Source organism: Archocentrus centrarchus, chromosome 11 (genome assembly GCF_007364275.1).
Source record: "Archocentrus centrarchus isolate MPI-CPG fArcCen1 chromosome 11, fArcCen1, whole genome shotgun sequence".
NCBI lineage: Eukaryota > Metazoa > Chordata > Actinopteri > Cichliformes > Cichlidae > Archocentrus > Archocentrus centrarchus.
Genome location: NC_044356.1, coordinates 33,637,761 through 33,660,783, shown reverse-complemented (window position 1 = coordinate 33,660,783; position 23,023 = coordinate 33,637,761). Strand labels below are relative to the sequence as shown.

General features: G+C 41.9%; 2 protein-coding genes across 3 annotated transcripts in view; both read left to right on the top strand.

Moving 5' to 3' along the window:
• The window catches only part of cct3 (chaperonin containing TCP1, subunit 3 (gamma)), a 29,542-nt gene extending 18,080 nt beyond the window's left edge, over positions 1-11,462 (top strand). Inside the window, exon 15 of the mRNA XM_030741946.1 lies at positions 11,444-11,462. The gene's annotated coding sequence lies outside the window, so the exon portion shown is untranslated. The remainder of the gene's footprint in view (positions 1-11,443) is intronic.
• rnmt (RNA (guanine-7-) methyltransferase) lies at positions 722-10,597 on the top strand. 2 transcript variants are annotated; one of them, XM_030741969.1, is made up of 11 exons: positions 722-787; positions 2,565-2,699; positions 4,290-4,419; positions 6,123-6,248; positions 6,672-6,787; positions 7,115-7,296; positions 7,638-7,802; positions 7,894-8,011; positions 8,505-8,603; positions 8,704-8,737; positions 9,044-10,597. In XM_030741969.1, the coding sequence occupies exons 2-11, from the start codon at positions 2,565-2,567 to the stop codon at positions 9,079-9,081; spliced, it is 1,143 nt and encodes a 380-aa protein (XP_030597829.1). In that variant the 5' UTR covers positions 722-787; the 3' UTR covers positions 9,082-10,597. The 2 variants fall into 2 exon arrangements, with proteins under 2 accessions (XP_030597829.1, XP_030597830.1); XM_030741970.1 differs by lacking the exon at positions 722-787 and adding an exon at positions 1,742-1,814.
• Positions 11,463-23,023: the final 11,561 nt, after the last annotated feature.

The following is a 23,023-nucleotide window of genomic DNA, read 5'->3' as shown; positions in this document are numbered from 1 at the left end:
ACATATACAGAGTAACTCTGAAGGAAACACAATCAGAATAAAGTGCTAATGAAAATGTGTGATGGTAAAGTTATTGTGGTTGATTGTGATCAGTGTGTGCGGACTGAAGGATTGTGAGGACAGGATCAGTGGAAGAGTCTGAACAAATGTATGTTTATCAGTGTTTGGAGTTACAGCCATTAACAACATAATTCAAGCTTTCCTTTATGGGCGTCTGCATTATCAGAAACACAAAGCAGAGCATCAGCTGTAACCACACAAGGCACACAAGTCTCCACAGAAGCCAGTAGAAATCTAAAGTGCACGTTTCTTCATAGATAAGAACAGTGACCGAAGCCCGTTTCACCCAGAACCGTCAGGCTTCCGGTACCATAAATGTTGTTAAACAAAATCTATTCAAATTGAGAAAGCTTTTAAAAAATTAGTTTTTAATTATTTTGTAAATCTTAAAAAATAAATAAATAAAACAGCCCCAGTAGTCAAACTTTTCTCATTATATCAGAACTTAATTTGTTATAAACCCTAGTTTTCTTGTTATTATATTTTAATCTCTCTCTGTTTATAGGTTTTAATATTATGCTGTTGTGTAGGGAGGTATTTGCTAGTTTCTAAAAAAAGTTTAAATGTCAAACGGTCATTGTCTTTTTGCTTATATGTTTTTTGTATTTGACTGTATTGTTCAATTGCTTAATTAAAAAAATTGCTGTCTCAATGAGGTGACGCAGAAATATGACGTAGGCAAACCCGGAAGCGGCTCAGAGCGCACGCGTCGTGTCCGCAGAGCACCGTGAGTTATTTTTATCTTTAAACTAATCATTTATCCAAAGTCAGCGTCGATTTGAGTTGTTAGAGCAGCGGCAGCTGGAGGATTACATCCAACCGCCGATTCTGGCTGCTTCCGGTTCCTTTCTGAACACAGCGCCGTCTGTTAGCTGTTAGCACCCGCGGCTAACGGTCACTTTACAGTCAAACAGCAGCTTCCGGTTACTGATGGAAGGTCAAAGTGCAGCTGTGTGTATGAAAACACTTTAACAGGGATGACAGTGGTTTGAATGATAGAAGCTGACAGTTTCCTCAGCCTTGCTTTGACCCTCACAGCTGCTTCGTCCTTCTGCAGACTAGTGAACTTCCTGTTTGTGACTTAAGTCTTCAGGTCCTATCACTGCTGCACGAACACTGATGCTGCTGTTTCTCTGTGACACAGAAGTCATTGCGGGGAAATTACTCACATAAAAATAAGCCATGTTAAAATTTCTGCAGTGAGCTCCGGTAGATTTTCTTTACGTACAGCTGCGAGTTTAATACCTAGGGCCAGCCATCTAAAGCAATTCAATTCAGTTAAGTTTTATTTATATAGCGCCGGATCATAACAACAGTCACCTCAAGGTCCTTCATATTGTAAAGAAAAGACCCTACAATAATTAGAGAGAAAACCCCACCAAGCAAAACAACCGCCTATGAGCAAGCACTTCACGACATTGGGAAGGAGAAGAACCCAACAGCAGAACCAGGCTTGTACCTATGGCATGTAATCTCTGTAATAAAATATTATGGTCAGCAGTATTGAACGCTGCACTGAGGTCTAGCAGGACAAGCACAGAGAGTCCACTGTCAAAGGCCATAAGAAGATCATATGCAGCCTTCAGCAATGTTGTTTCTGTTCTGTGAAACCTGATCCTGAATCCTGAAACCTGACTGGAACTCTTCAAATAAATCATTCCTCTGCAGAGGAAACAGCTGTTTTACAACTACTCTTTCAAGAATTTTTGAATGAAAAGGAAGGTTGGAGATTGACCTATAATTAGGTAAAACAGGTGGGTCAAGTGATGGCTTTTTTAGTAATGGTTTAATTACTGCCACCTTAAAAGTCTGTGGCACATAAAGATAGATTAATCATATTTAAGATTGAAGCATTAATTAATGGTAAGACTTATTTGAGCAGTCTTGTAGGAATGGGGTCTAATAGACACGATGGTGGAAGTAAGTATTGAAGTTAACTCAGATCAGTCTAAATAAAATTCTAAATAAATATCAGTAGTACTGAAAGTAACTGTTCATACAACTGTTCAGCAGATCTCTGAGACTTTGTCAGCCTGGCTAGAGTGGAGAGGTGTAACGGTTCACCACGGTTAACTGATAACTGCAGTATAGACGCCATGGTTTGATGAACTGAACTGTAAACAAATCACAAGGTTGTTGTACCAAAAATATAAAAATAGATCTAAATAAATTTAGGTATGTATGTGTTTATCTGCTAAGAACCACAGATTTCAGCACATGAAAAATTATTAATACATTAAAAGTCTTTGCCTTTATGATGTCAAATTCAGATTTAATGGTTTGTTATTAAAGGTGTCAGATCACCATTCCAGATCATTCTGGCCCAGTTTAAGGCCTGCACAGAGGGTGTTTTTTAGGGACACATTTATAAAAATCAGAACAGGTATTACAACACACTTTGTGAAGGCTGTTCAAACTCAGTCAAGCTGACAATGCAAAATAAAGCTTCATCAGGCCAAACTGAAAATGCTTCTGTCTTCCTCCTTTTCCTCTTCCTTTCTCAGATGGAGCTTCAGTCTCTTCAAACAGAAACGATGAAGGAGGAGACCCAGACCAGAGAAGAAGAAGGTCAGCTGGGACAGAAAGCAGGGACAAAGAGGAGGCATGAGGAAGATGAGATTTCACCCAGCAAGAAGCAGGTTGATTTTATTTATCGATTTGTTTAGAGCAGTTTTATGTATATTTCTACAAAGCAGTCATCAGGAGGCTTTTCATGTCATGAGGTAAAGACTCACTTTAGTTTGTGAACCACATTCAGCTTGATCAAATTGGACTGCACATCTAAAACTATTTAGTAAAAAAACAAACAAAAACTATAAATGACTATAAAAAAAGTTTGAGATAATTTTGAAAATGTTTATAAACCCAGTGAACAGACTGAGATATAAAATGTCACAGCTCCTCTGGCTTTAACCTCCCTCAAAGAAATAGATCAGCATCTAAAAGATAAGATAGGATAAGAAGTTCCCACGATGGGGAAATTCAGTTTAGCAGCGGCAAAAGTATTGTGCAGAGCACAAACAGCAACTAGGATACAATAAAACCAAAAAGTATGAGAGGTAAAATAAAAATATAGAGACAGTAGAAAGTAGAATGATAAAAAAAATATGTATAAACAATGTGTATAGTATAGACAATATGTATCAGCATAAATAATATGTACATAATGGAGCACAGAACATACTATATGAAGATTATATTACAAAATGGATTACTATATTGCACTTGTTTATTGCACTAAATAAATACTGAACCTATTTGAAATGAGGTATTTAGTACAGTGCTAGTAATAGTGAACACAGTAGACCACTTCTATTTCTGGGAGTAGTGCTGGTTAAAAAGGTGTGTTTTGTTGCCCAGTTGTGTCCGGTTACATTGATGATTCAAACAATAAATAGCGCTGAATGTCTATACTTAGTTTCAAATTTGTGTTTTGTTTTTAGTTGACAGCAAAAATAAAGGGATTGGCCTCACTGTTCCAATACTTTTGGGAGGGATTGAATAATGTAAATAGAATTGGTCCTAGCACAGAACACTGTGGAACTCCATAATTAACCTTACTGTGTGAGACTCCCCATTTACATGAACACATTGGATATTACATAGATTCAAACCACTGCAGTTCAATACCTTTAATACCTACGGCATGCTCTAATCGCTGCACCGAGGTCTAGCAGGACAAACAGAGAGATGAGTCCACTGTCAGAGGCTGTAAGGAGATCATTGGTAACCTTCACTAATGCTGTTTCTGTACTGTGATGAATTCTGAAACCTGACTGAAACTCTTCAAATAAACCGTTCCTCTGCAGATGATCAGTTAGCTGTTTTACAAATACTCTTTCAAGAATCTTTGAGAGAAAAGGAAGGTTGGAGATTGGCCTATAATTAGCTAAGACAGCTGGGTCAAGTGATGGCTTTTTAAGTAGAGGTTTAATTATTACCATGTTAAAGGCCTGTGGTACACATTCAATTAATATAGATAGATTGATCATAATTAAAATGGAAGCATTAGCTTCCATGTTAATTATGAAACTTCACTGAAGCGATACTTCACTGCACAGTCTTAGAGGAATGGGGTCTAGTAGATATTGTGATGTCTTGGAGGAAGTAATTACTGAGGGTAGCTCAGAGAGATCAGTCAGATGGAACAGTCTAAATAAATAGCAGCAGGTACTAAGCTGTTGTGAGGCTGTCATCCTTGTTGTTGATCCCTGGTATTGATCCCTCAGGTGCTCGATCACAGTGTGAAGGTGGCGAGTCACTACAACCAGCTGCAGGAAGTTGGCCTGGCAGCTCGAAGTCGAAGCCGAATCTTCTTCATGAGGAACTTCAACAACTGGCTCAAGAGCATTCTGATTGGTAACTGATCCCTGATCAAAGCTGTTTATTGATGCACTATACTGCCTTAGTTCAACATTCCAGGAGCGATCAGTAAGCACACTGACATAGTTAACACCCATCTCTAATCACATGTGTGTTCACACTAGAGCTGTGATTTTTTTTTTTTTGCTTTAAATTCAACAAAACTGTGATCAGCCATCACATCTGTATCAGACCAACAGCTGATCATCACAACATCTGTATGTGAAGCATCTCAGAAGGGCATGCAGTACAAGTCAGCAGGATTCACTCAGCTTGAGAACAGTGGAGTGTAAGGAATTGACTTTTTGAGCTCTAACTTTATGAACAGGAACAAATGAACCTGCTTCAACGAAACAGAGAACCCAAAGAGAGGAAATACTACTCTCTCATATTTAAAGATCTTTCATTACACTGAAGCCAGGTGGCCTCAGCTGCACTCCTGATATTATGGGGGATCTTCATCAGTCCTTCAGTCATCACAGTCCCCTGATAGTCACACATCACGAACATCTGGAAGCATCATCTTCATCACTGTGTTTGAATCAAAGTGTGGAGACCATCTCCAGCCTTTCAGATGTTGCTCCAAACCTACGTGGTTCAGACTGCTCATCATGAAGCTGACAGCACGTTTACAAGCCGCCCAGTTTGACTTTTTATTTCTAAACTTCGACTCCAGCATTTAGAAAGCTGAAGCAGTGACTGACCTGCATCCAGCGAGTTTTGCACCAATCACTAACACAGACTATTGGCCTTTTACTTTTGAACCATCAGGTTGTCGCTTTCACGCTGATTACTGAGCTTCATCCTTTAAACTTTTATTTAAATCCTCAGAAACCTTTAAAGAAACAGACTGAACCAGATGAAATGTTTTAATCTTGCACAGAGGGCTGCTGTAAATGAGGTGTTTTATGCAGGAAGTCAGTTAACCATTTTTTCTTTCACGCAGACCACAGACCTCAGCTGTTTTCTACAGTTTTAACATGGCTGCAGTCTTGCGGGGAAGGGACAAATTATTTTAGTCTAAACCACAGCTAAAGGTTTGTCTCCATGTTTCACCTGTGCAGGGGTGGGACTTGTGTGCACGCACCCTCTCAGTAAAGGAGCTGTACCCTAGCTTTCTTAAAAGGTGAATAATAAAAGTTAGCCTTTGTAATAAATAACTGATCAATAATCAGCCTCGTCTCCTCTGAGTCTTGCCTCCATGTTGTTCTGCAGCTGGTAGTCCTGGTTCTGCTCAGGAACAAGTTCTTCACCTGCTGCGGGTTCTGGTCTGAGTGACGCTCCAGAACTGAACCAGGACTGCTATCATCAGCTGGAAACAACATGGGGGAACCTGTCAGACCGTAGGATGAAGGCAGCTGACCACAGAGACAGGAAAATTGGCAGTAATTCAACTTTGAAAAGAAGAGCGAGGGAATTGGCTGATCAAAAGTGTTGTTCTACCTATGTGTGTGTTAATGTAACACACTGAAGAATTTTTATTCTCAATCTTTTTTTTTTTTAACCATTTTTATAGATTTTATATTATAACACTTTTTATTCTTTCCCTTTTTTATGATTATTTTTTATTTTTCTGTGACTTACCTGAGCTGCTTCACCTTTGAAATGTACTAGTTTTCTCTGTGCAGCACCTTGTGTGGAAGCTGCTTTTAAAATCAGATCTTTCCCTCATTTTACGGTTTGTCTTTTTCTACTGACAGGTGAGATCCTGGAGCAGGTGAGGGAGGCGGGGTCTCAGGAGGTGTCTGTGTTGGACCTTGGTTGTGGAAAAGGAGGAGACCTGCAGAAGTGGAGAAGAGGAGGAATTGATCACCTAGTTTGTGCAGGTATTCACTTATTGATTTTTATGGTCGATGAATTTTATTGTCACATTTCTCCAGCATCTTTACACACCTGTGTGGCTGAAAGTAAAGAACCAGCAGTGAAATCTTCCTTTAAAGACCCACCTGGTCCTGCTGTCCAACCAGAAACATTGGCTCTGTTCAGTTTGTGTAAAACCAAACCCCACCCATCATCTCAGACCTCACAGAGACTGATTAATGAGAGCATCTGGCTCAGAATCTCACCTGTGTACGGGCTTTACTACAGACTTGCGTTCCGGCTCCTCGGTCCTCTGTAGTTGTTCTAGGTTCTCTGTAACTGGTGCTCTGTCCCCTGTGCCCGGTCCTCAGTTCCAAAGGCATTATAATCTCAGTAATTCTCATGTTGTTGGAGAATGTTGATGATTAATCACAGATGTTTATTTTCAGATATTGCAGGGGTTTCTGTGGAGCAGTGCCAGGTTCGTTATGAAGAGATGAAAAGAAAGAGTTTCCGTAATGAGAAAATCTTCACTGCTGAATTTATCACAGCAGACTGCGCGAAGGTACACCTGCACCACACAGCTCAGTGGTTTTATTATATATATCATAATATATAATAGTATAAATATTGCATAATGAAAGTAATCATATATAATCAGTAATAATAAGTAGAAAATAAAAGTAAGAGCTTTTCCTTATTATTGTTATTATTATTATTATTATTATTATAGGGCCATTACACTACAAAGCATCGTAAGGTGACTGATGTTGTGATTTTGTGCTTTATAAATGAAATTGAATTTGAAACTGAATTCCTCAGGCCAAATAAATCAATCTGACTGGTCACTTCCTTCCTTCCTTCCTTCCTGACCTTTGACCTCTGCCTGCAGGAGGTGTTGTCAGAGAAGCTGGATGATGCTGAGCGGAAGTTTGACATCTGCAGCTGTCAGTTTGTGTATCATTACTCATTTGAGAGTGAGCAGAAGGCCAATATGATGCTGAGAAATGCCTGTGAGAGCCTCAAACCCGGAGGGTTCTTCATCGGAACGACACCAGATGCCTTCGAACTCGTGTAAGGTCAAAGTTCAAGTTCAGTGAGAGCTGCTGTTTTTTGTTTTTTAATGGTCAACCTTTGCAGTGGCCACATAGTCACACCTGTGGATGCTGATGAAGGTGCTTACCCATACTTGGGGTGACTTGGCGTCCTGCGTAGAGGCGGGGGGTTAAAATACCCACTCAAACCTGTATTCTGATTGGTGGACAACCTGCTCCACCTAAGCCATGTGATCACATAACCTTAATACTTGGAGATTTTAGAGACATTTTTAAAGTTTGAGATGTAAAGAATGTGAATCACTGACTTAGGGTCTCCTCCTTCCCCTCTTCATCCTTCCCCTCCTCCCGTCCTCACAGTAAACGTTTGGAGGCTTCTGATTCGCTGTCATTTGGCAATGAGGTTTTCAAGGTGACCTTTCAGTCCAAAGGTTCCTACCCTCTGTTCGGATGTCAGTATCACTTCAGCCTCGAAGAAGTTGTCGACGTTCCAGAGTTCCTTGTCTACTTTCCTCTGTTTGAACAGTAAGAGTACTCACAGTAACACATCCTCGTATATTCTGACTTTACTGTGAAAGTACTTCCTCAAACTCTGTTTTTACTTCTCGTGTCTCAGCATAGCAAAGCAGTACAACATGCGGCTGGTGCTGAAACAGAGATTTGCAGATTTCTTTGAGGAAAAGATGAAGAAGGAGCATCATCGTAACCTCATGATGAAGATGATGGCTCTGGAGGTAGAATATGAATTAAGATTTGAACACATTTTTTGAATGCATACACCAATGGTGACAAATTAAAGGAAAAACTCTAATTAACCCTTTCAGGGATGCGTTTGACCTCCCCGGTGCTCTAGAGCAGCTTCAGTGATCTGCATGAAGTCTCTGCTGGATGATGAACTCGTTTTTTAAAAATATGTTCACTGGTTTACTGTTTGGATGAAGGTGGAGGTAGATTCCTGGTGACATGTCAGTCCAAAAATGTAACTTCATCTGATTCTTCATTTTTCAATAAACCATCAGTGAGTCCCCCTTTCTGGTGGAAAGAAAGACTAGTTTTTCTTATGGAAGTATTTGATCAGATAAAGAAAAGGCCAGAATCACAGCCAGCAGATCCTGTCACTGCAGGTCAGAAGGTTTTTCTTTTAATCTGTCACCACTTTGCAGATGATCACGTAGTGAACGTGTTTTCTGTCCTCAGCACGTTTTTAACAGTTTGTTTTGTTTTCAGCCATTTCCCAGTGAGGATGGTCAGCAGGCATCAGACAGCACAGAGGAGTATTGCCATGCTAAAGAGCACTGCGACCGAGCTGACGTCAGAGCTCCCGTGGTGAGTGTGCTCAAAACTCGCAGCTTCAGAAAAACTCAGCTCACAGCGTCTGGTGTTTGGTCCAGTTTAACACCGTCTGTCTGTGCTCCTGTTTGTGCAGGGAACCCTGAGCAGATCTGAGTGGGAAGCAACCAGTAAGTCTGTCTGATCACCTACATCAGCTGTTCTCCTGCATCAGCTGTTCACATCAACTCCTCCTCTTCATCGCTGAAACACTCAGCCTGTCTGGAAATGTTTTTCAGACCCGGTCATGCCACTAATTCACCTCTTTAGTCAGCAGATCTTCCACTGGCTGTTTCCTTTTTAACGTTACACACATTTTACAGGCGTCTGTTGTTCTTGTAAAACTTTATTGAAACACGTTGCTGACAACACGTTTGCATTGATATTCATTAAATGATCACATTTTAACACTCACCTGTCTCTGCTCTGCTGTGTAGGTATCTACCTGGTGTTTGTGTTCCAGAAGATGTCCTGATGCTGAGCTCACCTGCTGCTGTTTGTCGTACTTGTTCTTCAGCTCTCTTTGTGTTTCTGTCACTTAAAGTCGTTTTTGGTCAATTATGATTTATTTGCTTACAAATGATTTCAAACTTAAGTCAAACTTTATTGTTTTTGTGTTTTTTTTTTTCTTTTCATACTCATACACTGGTTATGTTGGTAGGTAAGTTGGTTATTTTTACAGGTGAAGTAGTGACAGGTAAATTCGTTGTAAAGGTAAACCCAGCCTACAGTTTGGTGTTTTGACTTCACAGTCTGATGTCCATCTCTCTGAAATTTTTTCTGCTTAAGTTCCTAAATGCATATGAGCAGTTGGCTTTCCTGCTGCTCACCCAGGTTAAACTCTTCACCTCAGCCTCTGATACCTCTGCTATGCAGTGAACCTCTTTTAAGTTTATGCTAGGCACAGTTATTGTGACGGTTCAGTTCTGAGTATTGTGGAGAAAATGAATGGTTAAATAGGAGTCTGTCCTCACCTAAACCAACCGACACTCTATGGGTGAAAGCACTGGGCCACCTGCAGCTCCACCTACAGGAGTTGGTCAGCCATAGAAACCCATCCCCTGAAGCTCCTGGTTTGCAGTTTTTGTGCTGGTGCTAATAACAGGAGGTTTGGAGCACTACAGTTATTGAGTCAGCAAAGTGATGGCTATATTTATGCACTATACACCTCAGCACTCGCTGTCCCCACTCAGTGGCTGAGTCGCTGTGGTTCCTAAATGCTTCCACTTTGCAATAGTACCACTTACACTGAGCGGAATATTTAGGAAGGAAGGAATTTCTTGAACTGGCTTGTTGCAATGGTGGCATCCTGTTACAGTATCATGCTTAATCTCAGTGAGCTCTTTGATTTTGTATACTGTGGCAATGGGACAAAACACCTGAATTCAAAGATTAACAGGTGTGGCCCAGTGCTTTTGTCCATGCAGTGCACCTGTAGCCTGTATACTGTTATCCAGCTGTTATGATGGTTACATGGACTCTTGATCATATGGCTGGTAAGGCTTTGATTAAGTGTTTACATATGGCAAAAGTAAATGAAACTTCATATTACATTTTTATTAAAAATGTAATATGAAGCCTAGAAGGTGCTTAATCATAAATTACATGCTGAACATGATGCTCATTTCTAGCTACATATTTTTTCTCTGACTCTCATAGAGCAACTTTGCATGATTCACAGGTCAAAAATAATCCTGCTGTATCTCACACTGGGCCGTGGTGAAGCCTCTCAGTTCATCCCCTGTCTGAAACCTTCTGTTTTATTGCCTCCCCCTTTATTGCCCCTCATGCACAGGTTTGAAAAGCAGGATGCTCAGGCTACTGTCACCGCTGTGACATCACACGGATCCATGAGTAGAAAAAACGGATAAACTGAGTGTTTATAGCAGTCTGCACCCTGAGCTTTGGACTTACCTTGTTTTACTGCTGTAGCTGCTCCATGTGGACGTATTTACTCTGTAAAACCTAGAAATTAAAACACTTTAAAACTGGGTCATTTTTTGTGTACTTTTCACACTCTGGTGAAGTGACTGTAACCCTCCAGCAAGTGGAGCTGTGAGTCCACACCTGTTCAGAAACAACTGTTTGATTATCATATTTAATCTTCCACATTTATGCAGTGAGTCGCCTGAGTGAAGCGGGTGACGCAGAGCAGTGTGAGAGTCCTGAGGAGCTCCAGTCAGTTCCTGTTGTGACAGGAAAGGGTTAAAAACAGCTTTGATTAAATTCATTATGAAGGCAGATTTAGAAGGTAAGAAAATATAGATTTGCTTATTTAAATATCTGATAATGATGTGCTGATTGTGGGTTATTGCTTCTCTGGAAAGACTCACTGAAATGTTGGCCAGTTCTGCCTGACACTGCATGAAAACACGACGTGCCTTTAAAGAAGCTCCACTTTCACTGTGACATTTAAATTTTTCTGCATAGAAACTTGTACACAAAGACTAAATTGGAAAGATCAAGCATGTTTTAGAGCAGACCTCTGTTCAAATGTCCACAACGAACCTGTTTGGATGAAATGAGACAAAAAAGGCTACTCACAATCCAACTTCAGTAGGGTTAGATTATCACACAGTAAATTAACTGACGAGTTTTCATCCTTGTGAATAAACCAGGAACAGCCTCGAGGAATTTACTGTAATGTGGCAAAGCCTTCCACTCTCTCTCAGAGAATGCAGGGTTCAAAGGTTTTTGTGACCTTTTTTCACACAAATGCTGTAGTGATGACATGTCTAAAAAGTCAGAGGTCACCTTCACTGAAATGTCACATTACTGTCTGTCCATACTTTTAACTGAGAAACAGGAGCTCATTGCTAACCTGTGCTGACGGTCATTGTGTGTGTGTGTGTGTGTGTGTGTGATAAGTGTTACTGATCCAGTTGGTGTTTTGAACGCAGTCTTTCAGGCTGGATGAGCTGACGCAGACAGACACACTGTGCTTTGGGTTCATATCAGCTGATCCGGGATCAGTTTCATGCAGTGATCCTGTCTGGTATGCATGTAATTCATCCTGCTGATGGTGATCTGAGAGATGAGACTTATTGCTGTGCTGGCTCTCTGTCATCCACCTGAACTTTAAATATCAGCAGGAATCCAGTAAACTAATAACAGTCTGAATTCTTCACTTTAATGAAAAGAGCAGGCGCCCTTATAAGGTCAGCTTGTTTTTGTCATGTGACACGTCACGTAGCCCATTATCTAACTCAGAGACTACAGAGTTGACATTTAACCTCACGGTCAGACAGAAGTTCAATTTTCTGAGAGAAAACAGAGAAAATTCGGATACACAAAACAACTAACAAGGAATGTTAAAAATACAAAGCAGTAGAGATTACTAAAGCTGCCACTGAATCCATAAATTCAAATCAATTTTATTTATATACCAGCAATTCACAAAAACAGTATCCTCAAGGCACTTTGTATTTGCAAGGGAAAAGATATAGACCCTACAAAATTAGAAAGAAACCCCAGACCCCCCTCCCCACTAGTGGGGGGGTTAGGTTAATTGGAGATTCTAAATTGCCCATAGGTCTGTGTTAGCCCTGTAACAGGCTGGCAACCTGCCCAGGGTTTACCCTGCATCTCGCCCTGTGACATCTGGGATAGAGCCGCTCTGTGACCCTGAAAAAGATAAGCAGAAGAAATTGGATGGATGGACCCCAGAAAATCTCCACCTCATCATGCTGGAGGGGTCTGCAGACCCTGTGATTCCAGGAGCAAGTTCATCTTGGGTGAGAGGCCAGACTAAGAGCTGTCTACACCAAGGGGGCATTTTAAGGACCTGTCCCTGAGCTGGGCCTGGTCGAAGGGAAGCACCTGGCAGCCTGGCTGAAGTGAAATCAGCCACAGGGATCTACCCTACCGTGAGCCAACCATTTGCAGCAAGAACCATAGGTGTCCCGTGCATTGTAGATTGAGTGGCAGGTAAAGGGAGGCATTTTAGCACTCCAATTCCTGGTTGCCCAAACTGGCTTAATGCCCCTATTCCACTCTGGAGTTTCCCTCAGTAAGATGTGGTGAGCAGGGGTGGGTATACTTGTATCCCTCTGGTTCACACATTGGAGTTTCCCCCCAGGGGAGAAGCCGTGTGTTGAGGATCTGGTCCTGACTTATTTGTTCTTATGCACTGAACACAAGTTCACAACCCTTCTTGGAGACATGAGGCGGGGTGCTAGAAGGCATTCCATCTAAGGACCCCAACCATTCTGCTGGGAAACTTCAGTCAAGTTCACACCAGCCTGCCTGATGTGAACTTGACTGGTGTTCTGTTATTGGACTGAACTGATCATGATCTGCTGCAGATGCATAGAGCTGTGGACTTAAGGTTAGTTACTGGGGGTTATCTCTAAAGCAGGTGGTGGATACCAGAGGTAACTTCAGGGGTATCACATTCCATGATCCATATGCCTCCTTGGGAAAATCTATGCCAGGAGAGGAGGTTCTGTCTGTTAGTTGAACTTTGGATTAAGGAGAAACAATACAGTTTTGATCCTGGTCATAGAATATGGGACCAGTTCTTTAAACTCTCAGGAAATGGCCACTATCTCAGATAAAAACTGAGGCCTGAGGCTCTTAGTACTTCCAGAATGCTTATTGTTACAAATTAGAGCTGCCATCTCTGACACTGAGATTCTGTCACGATCCTGGGCTGGTGGCCCTGTGTTTGAGTTCTTTTAGTGATGTTCTGTTTTGTTGTATCTTCTGGTTGTGTTTCTTAGTTTCTCAGTTTGTTGTAGTCCTTTCCACCTTCCCTTGCCACACAGCCTGCACCCCTGGACCGTGACAGATTCACACAGTTCTCACACTCTGTCGCATGTCCATTTTTTCATGTGGGCCTAATTGACAAATTCATGACTCAAGTTATTAAGAACATCAGCAGGACCGCGAGAAGTAATCACAGATCCATGATGTTGTAAATATGAAATTACTACTCCGAGTAATGTCACGTTTGTGGTCACTCTCCTTTTCTCCTCTCAAACTGTGTACACAGGTACAGGTGACAGTGATGAACCATGGTTACAGGGGGACCCTGTGTCTGCATTATAAAACCTTCTTGAATCTCATGATTGAATGATCTCAGGTTATTACATTGATTTATTTACAAAGTCAGTTACTCCATCATTCTACAGGAGAGAATTGTGTGCACTCTGATGATATTTTAGAAGAAACAAATTAACCCATTATTGTCATGGTCCTGGGCTTGTTGCCCAGTGTTTTGAATTTAGGTTTCTGTGGTTTTGTTTATTGTATTATTCTTGTGTGACCTTGAGGTTATGATGTTTTTTATATTCTTCTGTCATTTGTGTTCTATGTTCCTAGTTCTCCCTCCATGTCAAAGAGGCTGAGGACTAACTAAACATTTGACAAACTGAGCAGGAAAGTGCCTGTGAGACAGTTGCTGCTGGTGTTTCAATTAGTAGCTATGCTAATAGCTATGTTAAGTCACTGAATGTCTAAAGTGGAGCCTCCTCTGGTAGGACACACCTGGAACATCTCTCCTAAGAGGCATCCTAGTCAAATGCCCAAACCACCTCAACTGGCTCCTTTCAATGTGGAGGAGTACCTGCAGCTCCAATCCGTCTGTCAGTCTCCCACTCCCCTCACTTGTGAACAAGGCCCTGAGATACTTAAACTCCTCCACTTGGGGCAGCAACTCGTCCCTGACCCCGAGTGGGCACTCCACACATTTCCTGCTGAGGACCATGGCCTCAGACTTGTGGTGTTAGTTCTCATCTCCACCACTTCATACTTGGCTACAAACCTTTTCAGTGTGAGCTGGAGGACACCACCTGATGAAGCCAACAGGATGACATCATCCATAAACAGCAGAGCCCTGACCCTGGCAGAGTCCAACACCCACTAGAAACAAGTCCCACTTATTGCTGGCAATGTGGACTAAGCTCTCTGCAGTTATACAGGGGCTGAATGGCTCATAACAATGGGCCAGACACCCCATACTTCCTCAGTATGGAGTGTCTGTTTGAGGGACATGGTCAAAGGCCTTCTCCAGGTCCACAAGACACATTTATACTGGATGAGCAAACTCCCACACACACTCGAATATCCTTGAGAGGACAAAGAGCTGGTCCAGTGTTCCACCACCAGGATGAAAACTGCTTTGTTCCTCTTGAGGTTTGACTCAGTGATCTTACCCCCAGTGATGGGTGAGTCATCCCTCTCTCCCCAGACTCTGCTTCCTCTACGGAAGACAAGTCTGTGGGATTAAGGACATCCTCAAAGTGTTCTTTCCACCACCCAACTATATCCTCAGTTGACGTCAGCAGTGCCCCACCCGCACTATACACCATGTGAGTAGAGCACCACTTTCCCCTTCGGAGTTGCCTGACGGTTTGCCAGAATCGCTTCGAGGCAGTCCAAAAGTCTTTTTTCCATGGCCTCACCAAACTCCTCCCACACCCGAATTTTTGCTTCAGCCACTGCCCGAGCCATGTTCCGTTTGGCCTTCCGGTACTTATCAGCTGGCTCCAAAATCCCACAGACTAACCAAGCCTGACAAGACTCCTTCAGCTTGATGGCTCCCTTCACTTCTGGTGACCACCATCTGGTTTGGGGATTATCACCATGACAGGCACCAACCACCTTGTAGTTGCAGCTCAATGCAGCAGCCTCAACAATGGAGGTGTAGAACATGGTCCATTTGGACTCAACGTCCTCAGCCTCCCTCAGAATGAGGTGACCGGTAGGTAACGGCGCTTCAGGAAGAAGGTCAGTGGAGCAGGGGAAAGAGACAGTGCTCACTCTTTACTGAAAACCTGTTGCAGACCACAGATGTTAAGTCAGAGGTGAGAAGCCGATGCTGGGGAGTTAGAGTCAGACTGAGGGACAGCAGATTGGAGGCAGTAAGACAAACAAAACAAACTCCAACTCTTAATACACTTTTCCGTCCAATTTATATACAGGTTGTGCCTCTCCAGCCATGGGTAACCAAGAATAACAGGTGTGGCGAAAAAATAAAAAAACACATGCTTGTGATGATTTCAGAATACCGCTATGTGAATGGGGTGAGTCTTATGAGGGATGGAGGCAAGAAACTAGCCATTTAAAGCAGAGGGAGGAATGGGTGACATTAAGGGCTGTAGAGGCAAGTTTAATTGGTTAGCTAACTCTCTATCGAACAAATTCTCCTCTGCCCCTGAATCTACAAGGGCCTGGAGCAAAAAAATCTCCTGACTGTGGCAAATGACAGCATGCAAGATTAAGCGGGGATGGGCAGATTGGGCAGACTCTTCTAGGCAAATCAGGCAACTGCTAATAAAGTGACCAGGCTGACCAAAATATAGGCACACCCCAGCCTCTGTATTTCTGCTGTTCCTTCAGACCTCCACACTTCTGTTTCCCTGACAGAGGTCTAAGAATTTTTTAGTGGTGCTACCTTCAGAAAACGTGGGGTTGAACATCTTTCTGAATTCCTCAATGGAACTGTCATAAGGGTAAGTCACGATGGGATTGAATAAGAAAAAAGCCTTGGCCCAAGCCAAGCCAAGCTTTTCCCTACAACAAACTCACCACAAAACGAGCTTGGTGGTGCCATCAGGAACAGAATGTGGCGACCAAGCAATAGCGATTGAACATTGCAATGTCCCCACAATGTCCCAAATCACAAAGGTTCCAGAGACAGGGAAATGGAGTCTTGGAAGATGGGAGCCACAGCGACTGGGTCCGGAGGCTTCACTGGAGGATGTGTGTTCACCCCTAAGGCCTGGCTCTGTGCCAAATCGGGGAGCATGAATGGATTTTATACTGAGGGATAATTCATCAAAATGTTTTTTAGTGACTTGCGACTGTTCATTCAGGATTCTCAGGGGCAGCGCCCCGTTTTGCCAGAGCAGTTCGAATAGGGTCTGTTGAGTCCATACTATGCCCAGATAGTACTGTTATGGCAGTGGACACCAAAATAAAGAGAACTCAAATGCAGACAACACTCAAACAATTTCAGGATTTTATTTACAGTGCAGAGAGAAACTAAACTAAGACTTTTCTCAGTGGAAAAGCTTGGGAATCGGGGCTACTGTCAGTGATGAAATCTGCTTGGAAAGAGGAGACTGGGTAAGTTCAGGTGGCAAATTTGACGGGAGGAGATTTATACTTCTGGCTTACTTGGAACGATGAATGAGTTCTTGGTGGAGGGGGAAGAAGGTCCAGGAATTCAGTGGAGAAGTTTCTTTTTTTTTCCCAGGAGGTGTAGTCAGAGAGCAGGCAAATGGTGGAGTGTATTGAGTCCAAGGAAACAGGTGAGTGGCTGGGAAATATTCTGGAAGTCCACTATGGGAGAAGCATTGCTGGAGACAACAGGGAAAAAAACATTAAATATTCTGGAAGCAGCAATTACAAGGAATTAAGGTGTGAGCCAGTTTACCACTCTGAATGAGATGATTATCTGGTGAAGGTTGGGTGTCTGTGCTGGTTCTTTAACTGCTTCTTGACGACGTCAATGAGAAACAGTTGAGATCGGTAGCACGTTGAAACCCAGACTCTGTTCCCAGAAGGGAAAACAATTGGTCACCTGGGCCTGGACTTAAACATACCACAGCCTCCACAGATTTCATGTGACAGTAACACAACCAGCTTTTGTCTTAGGACATTGCCGGGTCTGAAGTACAGAAGGATGTCATGTTTGGACCGAATTCTCCTGAGTTTCTCTGACAAACCTGCTTCATAAGGGATGACGATATTGATCTGTTTGTCATTCTCTTTCTCCCTATTTGGTATATGACCTTCTTTCCTGTGCATCTTTGCTGATTTGATGAAAGCCCAGTTGGGATAACCACATGCTTTCTTCACACACATGTAAAGAAAACTCTTTACATACATGTAAAAAGCCACCATACCAAATCAATTGGTTTGGTCGCATGTCATTGTCTTCTCTCTCCTGTACTTTATGATTTGTTCTTATCTCTTTGTACTCTGTGCTGTTTTCTTTTCTATTTCCTCTCCCACCCCAGCCAGTCAATGGCTGATCAATGACAGATTGTGCCCCCCCCCCCCCCCCCCCCCCCCCAAGCCTGGTTCTGTTGGAGGTCTCTTCTTGTTAAAAGGGATTTTGTCCTTCCCATTTTTGCCAACTGGTCAAATAGAATTATTGGACCATTGGGGTTCCTCTTCTCTTTAATCGTGAATTTCCTTATAATTTAAAATGCCTTGAATAACTGAATGTGAGGTAATGTCTGTGAAGGTTTAGTGCTGGTTTGAGGCTTTTAGCTACAGTTTCAGTCATTGTCTCTCTCTGCTGGTTTCTAGTGGTCTTACTGCCCAAACACTGTGTTAAAGTGGCTCACAGCAATTCTCAGATATAGGCCTGTGTTTAGAGTACAATGTGCTTCCTACAGCTCCTTTCTTTTTCAGGTCGTCCTCTCTCCTGTGGGACACCCTCAGACAGACAGAGGATGAAGGGATGGATGGATGAAAGAACAGATGGACTGATTAATGGATGGAGGCTCTATAAACATGTAAATCTGACCTTACAGTGTTTCAAAGCTGCAGCAGAGGCTGAAAGAAGCAGTGCTACTTTAAAAAGCTTCTTCAGCCGTTCAGTCAAGTCTCTGCTTACACAGAAACACGTTTTTAGACAGAAGAAGCTTTGATAGCCAAATACCACACACACACACACACACACACACACACACACACACACGCACACACACACACACACACACACACACACCTGTAACTACCTTTATCTGTGTGTCAATTTGGTGGTGGGAGGAGGGGCTGGGGTTCTCCTGGGAGAGAAGTCATTTTACCTGCTTTTACCTTATATCTCTCTCTCACACACACACACCATCCTGTAGCTCTCCTTGTGAGGACTGACTGACTTTATACATTTCTCCTGATTCTGACTTTAATTCTGAAACTCGGTCTGTGCCTCAAACTGTCTCTGTATGAAGTGTAACAGTGTAACACATCAGGGGAAACTCTGCTCTCTGATTGGCTGGATGGCATCTGATAATGAAGACAGTAAAAGTCACTTAACTGCTACTTACCACAACAACAAGAATCTCGTCATTACTGATTCAGTATTTATGATTAACGAAACATTATCAATCAGAGGTCAAAACAGGAAGACCGGCTGAAGGCCTAAAAGTGAGGACACACCTGTCAGTTGTCTGGACAAGTGAATTGTGAGTGATTACAGTTAAGGGATATGAGATTAACAGCGTGACCAGAGACTATCAAATGTCAGTGTAACTCAGCAACTTGCAGCAATGACCACTGTAGTGACTGCAAATTTACTGACTACCAATGGCTAATTGACACATGAGGGGGTGGTGGATAAATAAGAGGGTTACCCAGAAGATTTAACTCCCACTCACACCTTAACCCATGTGACTCTATCGCTTCACTAGAGCTGAAGTATGTGGGACTTTCCCTCATCAAGCCTACCAGGATCTGGATCACTGTATACCTACACAACAATTATAGGGCTAATTTTGTAACCAGGTGCTTCATACATGGCCAAAACGTTATATTAGTATTCATAGTGTATATAGGAGGGAGGCAGCCTCAACATGTTTTTGATGTCATTAAAGGTCAGGTCTGATGAGCTCCTGGCAGGAAGGGAATCAGGTATGAGAGGTCCGTGTCTGTGGGGAATCAGTTTGTGGGTGATCACTTTGTCAGGGGATCCTAATCTGTGGGGGATCAGGTCTGAGGGGGTCCTGGTCTGTGTGGTTCGGGTTTCAGGTGAACCGTTATTGCTCTGTTCTTACTGTTCTTCAGGTTCCAGCGTATGATGTCAGTGTCTGAGTGAAATGTGACCAGCCGTGCGTATTTGTGTGTGTGTGTGTGTGTGTGTGTGTGTGTGTGTGTGCTGGGGGATTTCCCTCTCTGACTCCCAGCACACACATGTTTCAGGAAATTCCCCAATGGCTGGACTCTGTGTGTGTGTGTGTGTGTGTGTGTGTGTGTGTGTGTGTGTGTGTGTGTGTGTGTGTGTGTGTGTGTGTGTGTGTGTGTGTGTATATTTATTATGTTCATGTTTTTTTTTTTTTTTTAAATTCAAGACTTTTTAACCTTTTAAAAACTCTTATTTTGAAAGTTTTTCTCTCTGGTTTTTGTTTAGTTTGATGTAACGTTTGAAACACAGCCGCTCTTTCTTACACAGGAATCTTTTAATGTATCTTTTAATCTTTTAATGTAAATTAATGATGATTGTCAGATTTCAGTCAGATCAACATTTACAGGGTTATGGTCTCTGGTGTGAGCCTTGTGGTCCTCACAGAATCAGGAAAACTCACCTGTGTGGGATTCATCCTCTTCCTGTCATTAACCCAGAAACCTGAAACTCACGCACACCCACTTTGACATTTAGGTCGATATATAAAGTGCCACAGATGCTCGGAGCCTGAAGATTCCTGCAGGGAAACAGTGAAGTACTGTAACAGTCACCTCTGTGCCTACCTGTACTGATCACCTGTCTGACCTCACAGCATCATGCTCCCCAGGTATGTCCATCCTCTCCTCTGAGTGTGTTTACATTGTTTGCTCTGCAGAGCGAGACATTAAATCAACGAGATGTGTTTATTCTTTAAGCTTCCTGCATGTTTCAGCGCTTCAGTTACTCTGTGTTAAAGTTTGTTCTCAGGTTTGAAGGTAAAGTATGTTCCCAAATATCACATTAAATGTTTAATTTAAATTAACCATTTTGTTTGTTCCTGTTATATAATATAAAAATAAAATAAATATATCAGTTTTTGTTTAAATAAATTTATAGATTTTTATTTTAATTGTTGAAATAGATTTGATATAATGTGATATAATGTTTTTTAAATTTTTGGTTTTCAATGCTGTTGTGAATTATAGGGTAGAATAATGTAAGCATGTAAATTCTTTAAATAACAGTTTATTGTTCCTATAAATATAAAAGAAAAGAAATGCAGCAGGTTTTTACAATAAATTTTATATTACTCTTTGTTGGTATATACAAAGTAAATCAATACCAGTGTGTCATCACGGTCTGACAGCTGATTGAAACCTTACAGCATGAATTTATTGGTGTGACCGCGCCACCTTCAGAAAAAACTTTACATGTTATAAGATTTTCCAGATTCCTTCAAGAAACAGCACCTCAAAGCAGGTATTAGGGCAGTTATCTTGAAGCATTAAATAAATTTTCTGAGATCACAGGGACATGAAACCTGCACATACAGACTCATCACAGATACAAACAGATGTAAAAGTTTTTAATTTTGTCCCAAATAAGCCTTAAATGCCTTTTACTCTTGGAAGCTGAACTTCTGCCTGTGTCTGTGCTCCTGAACTCGAACACAGACTTCAGTGTTTCAGTCTGTCTGGTGATGCTTCAGCCTGCTGGTTTTTGTGTGATGTCTCATTGCTGCAACGATCAGAGCGCTGCCTATAACAGAAGTCTGACCTCTGTACCTCAGCCCCGTGAGGCCACAGAGGCGCTCAGACTGAACGTTGTGTTTGTGTTGCAGGAACGTTGTTCTTCTGTTTTCTGTGTTTGTCCTGCTGGTGGAGGGAGACCTTGACTCCAATGGTAGGGTTAAAATTCACCTGATCAATATCTGTTCTGAGTGCTCTGATTAAAATGTCACTGTTGAATCCATCTGTCTTCCTGAAATTGCTTCATCTTTACAGATGTTCAAATACACACCACATCAACAGGTAAACACCTGCCCTTCTCTTCTGGCACATACAATATATTGGTCCTGTTTCTTTCTCACCTGTTTCTGATTAACCTGTTGACAAGGTTGATCAGTGTTCATTGATCAACATATTAATTTATTCTGTCTTACAGAAACCTGGGTACAGCAGGATGAATATGTTAGTTTAAATGAATCAGCACCCCTGAGTCACAGGATTAGCAGCAATCTTCCACTCCAGCTTGTTATTAACCAAAGACCCAGACAGAGTTTTAATTCATTTGAAAGCCTGACTCTTAGTCTTGTCCATCCTAACTGGAAAACTCAAAAACCAGTTTTATTTGTTATTATCTATCATCCACCTGGTCCTTACTCAGAGTTTCTGTCTGATTTCTCAGACTTTTTATCTGATTTAGTGCTCAGTTCAGATAAAATAATTATAGGGGGTGACTGTAACATCCATGTAGATGCTAAAAATGACAGCCTCAACACTGCATTAGACTCAACTGGCTCCTCTCCAAATGTAAAGGCACCCATCCACCACTTTAATCACACTCTGGATCTTTTCCTGACATGTGGCATAGAAACTGATTATCCTGTCAATAGTTTTCAATTCAATTCAATTCAGTTTTATTTATTTAGAGCCAAATTACAACAGTATTTCTCCCATATTAGTTTCTCTTCCGTGGAACCAGCTCCCAGTTTGGATGTGGGGGACAGACACCCTCTCTAGTTTTAAGATTAGGCTAAGACCTTCCTTTATAGTTTATAACTTATAATTAGGGCTGGATCAGGTGATCCCAAACCTTAGTTATGCCTATAGTTACACCACTCTGCATTTAGTCATTAGTCATTATTAATCTCTGGCTCTCTTTCACAGTATATCTTTTGTCCTGTCTCCCTCCCCTCATCCCCCCAACCGGTCGTGGCAGATGACCCCCCCTCCCTGAGCCTGGTTCTGCTGGAGGTTTCTTCCTGTTAAAAGGGAGTTTTTCCTTCCCACTGTCACCAAGTGATTACTCATAGGGGGTCATTTTGATTGTTGGGTTTTCTCTGTAATTATTTTCTCTATAATTATGGTCTTTACATTTAGGTGAACTGAACTGAACTGAATTGAATTAACCTGTGTTCTATCACTTGTCTCTGTCAGACAAAGATTCTACATCTGATGAAGTACCAACAGGTGAGTCCCAAACGTTCTGTCTTAGACTCTGAGGTGTGTGGGTGGGATCCATGTGTGACTAATTATTCAAATGAAATTATTTTATAAATTATTTTTATAAGAATATCTATTAATTAAAGTGTTGTAGAATGAACATGTGTGCAAACAGGACCCCTAACCCTGGATAATTAGAAACTGTTCTGTTAAACCTGCTAAGTGAAACCTTGAGTTATGTCTGTCCCCGTGTGGAGCAGACTCCTGAAACAGACATACCAACATGTTGGTGGGATTGGCGCCCCCTGCAGGTCTGTCTCATCAGTTCTGTTAAAGATTTTCTTTGTTCTTGTTTCAGAGAGCATGAATGCCATCTCTCCTGATCAGCCCGGTAAGAAGCTCTGTTAGTTCGAACTCAGACACAGCTGGAAAACATCTGTAAGTTTGTTGTACAAGAATATGGAGTGATAAATCCTCTGTGAGATCAGAAATGATCAACAGCAGCTTCCTCTAATCACACACAAACATGTATTCAGTTTTAAAAAAGTCACTTTTACTCAGTTTAAGCCGCTTGGTGATCCCTTACAGGTTTGCAGGTGAGTTAGTAAAATGGAGATTATTTTTGAACCTACTAA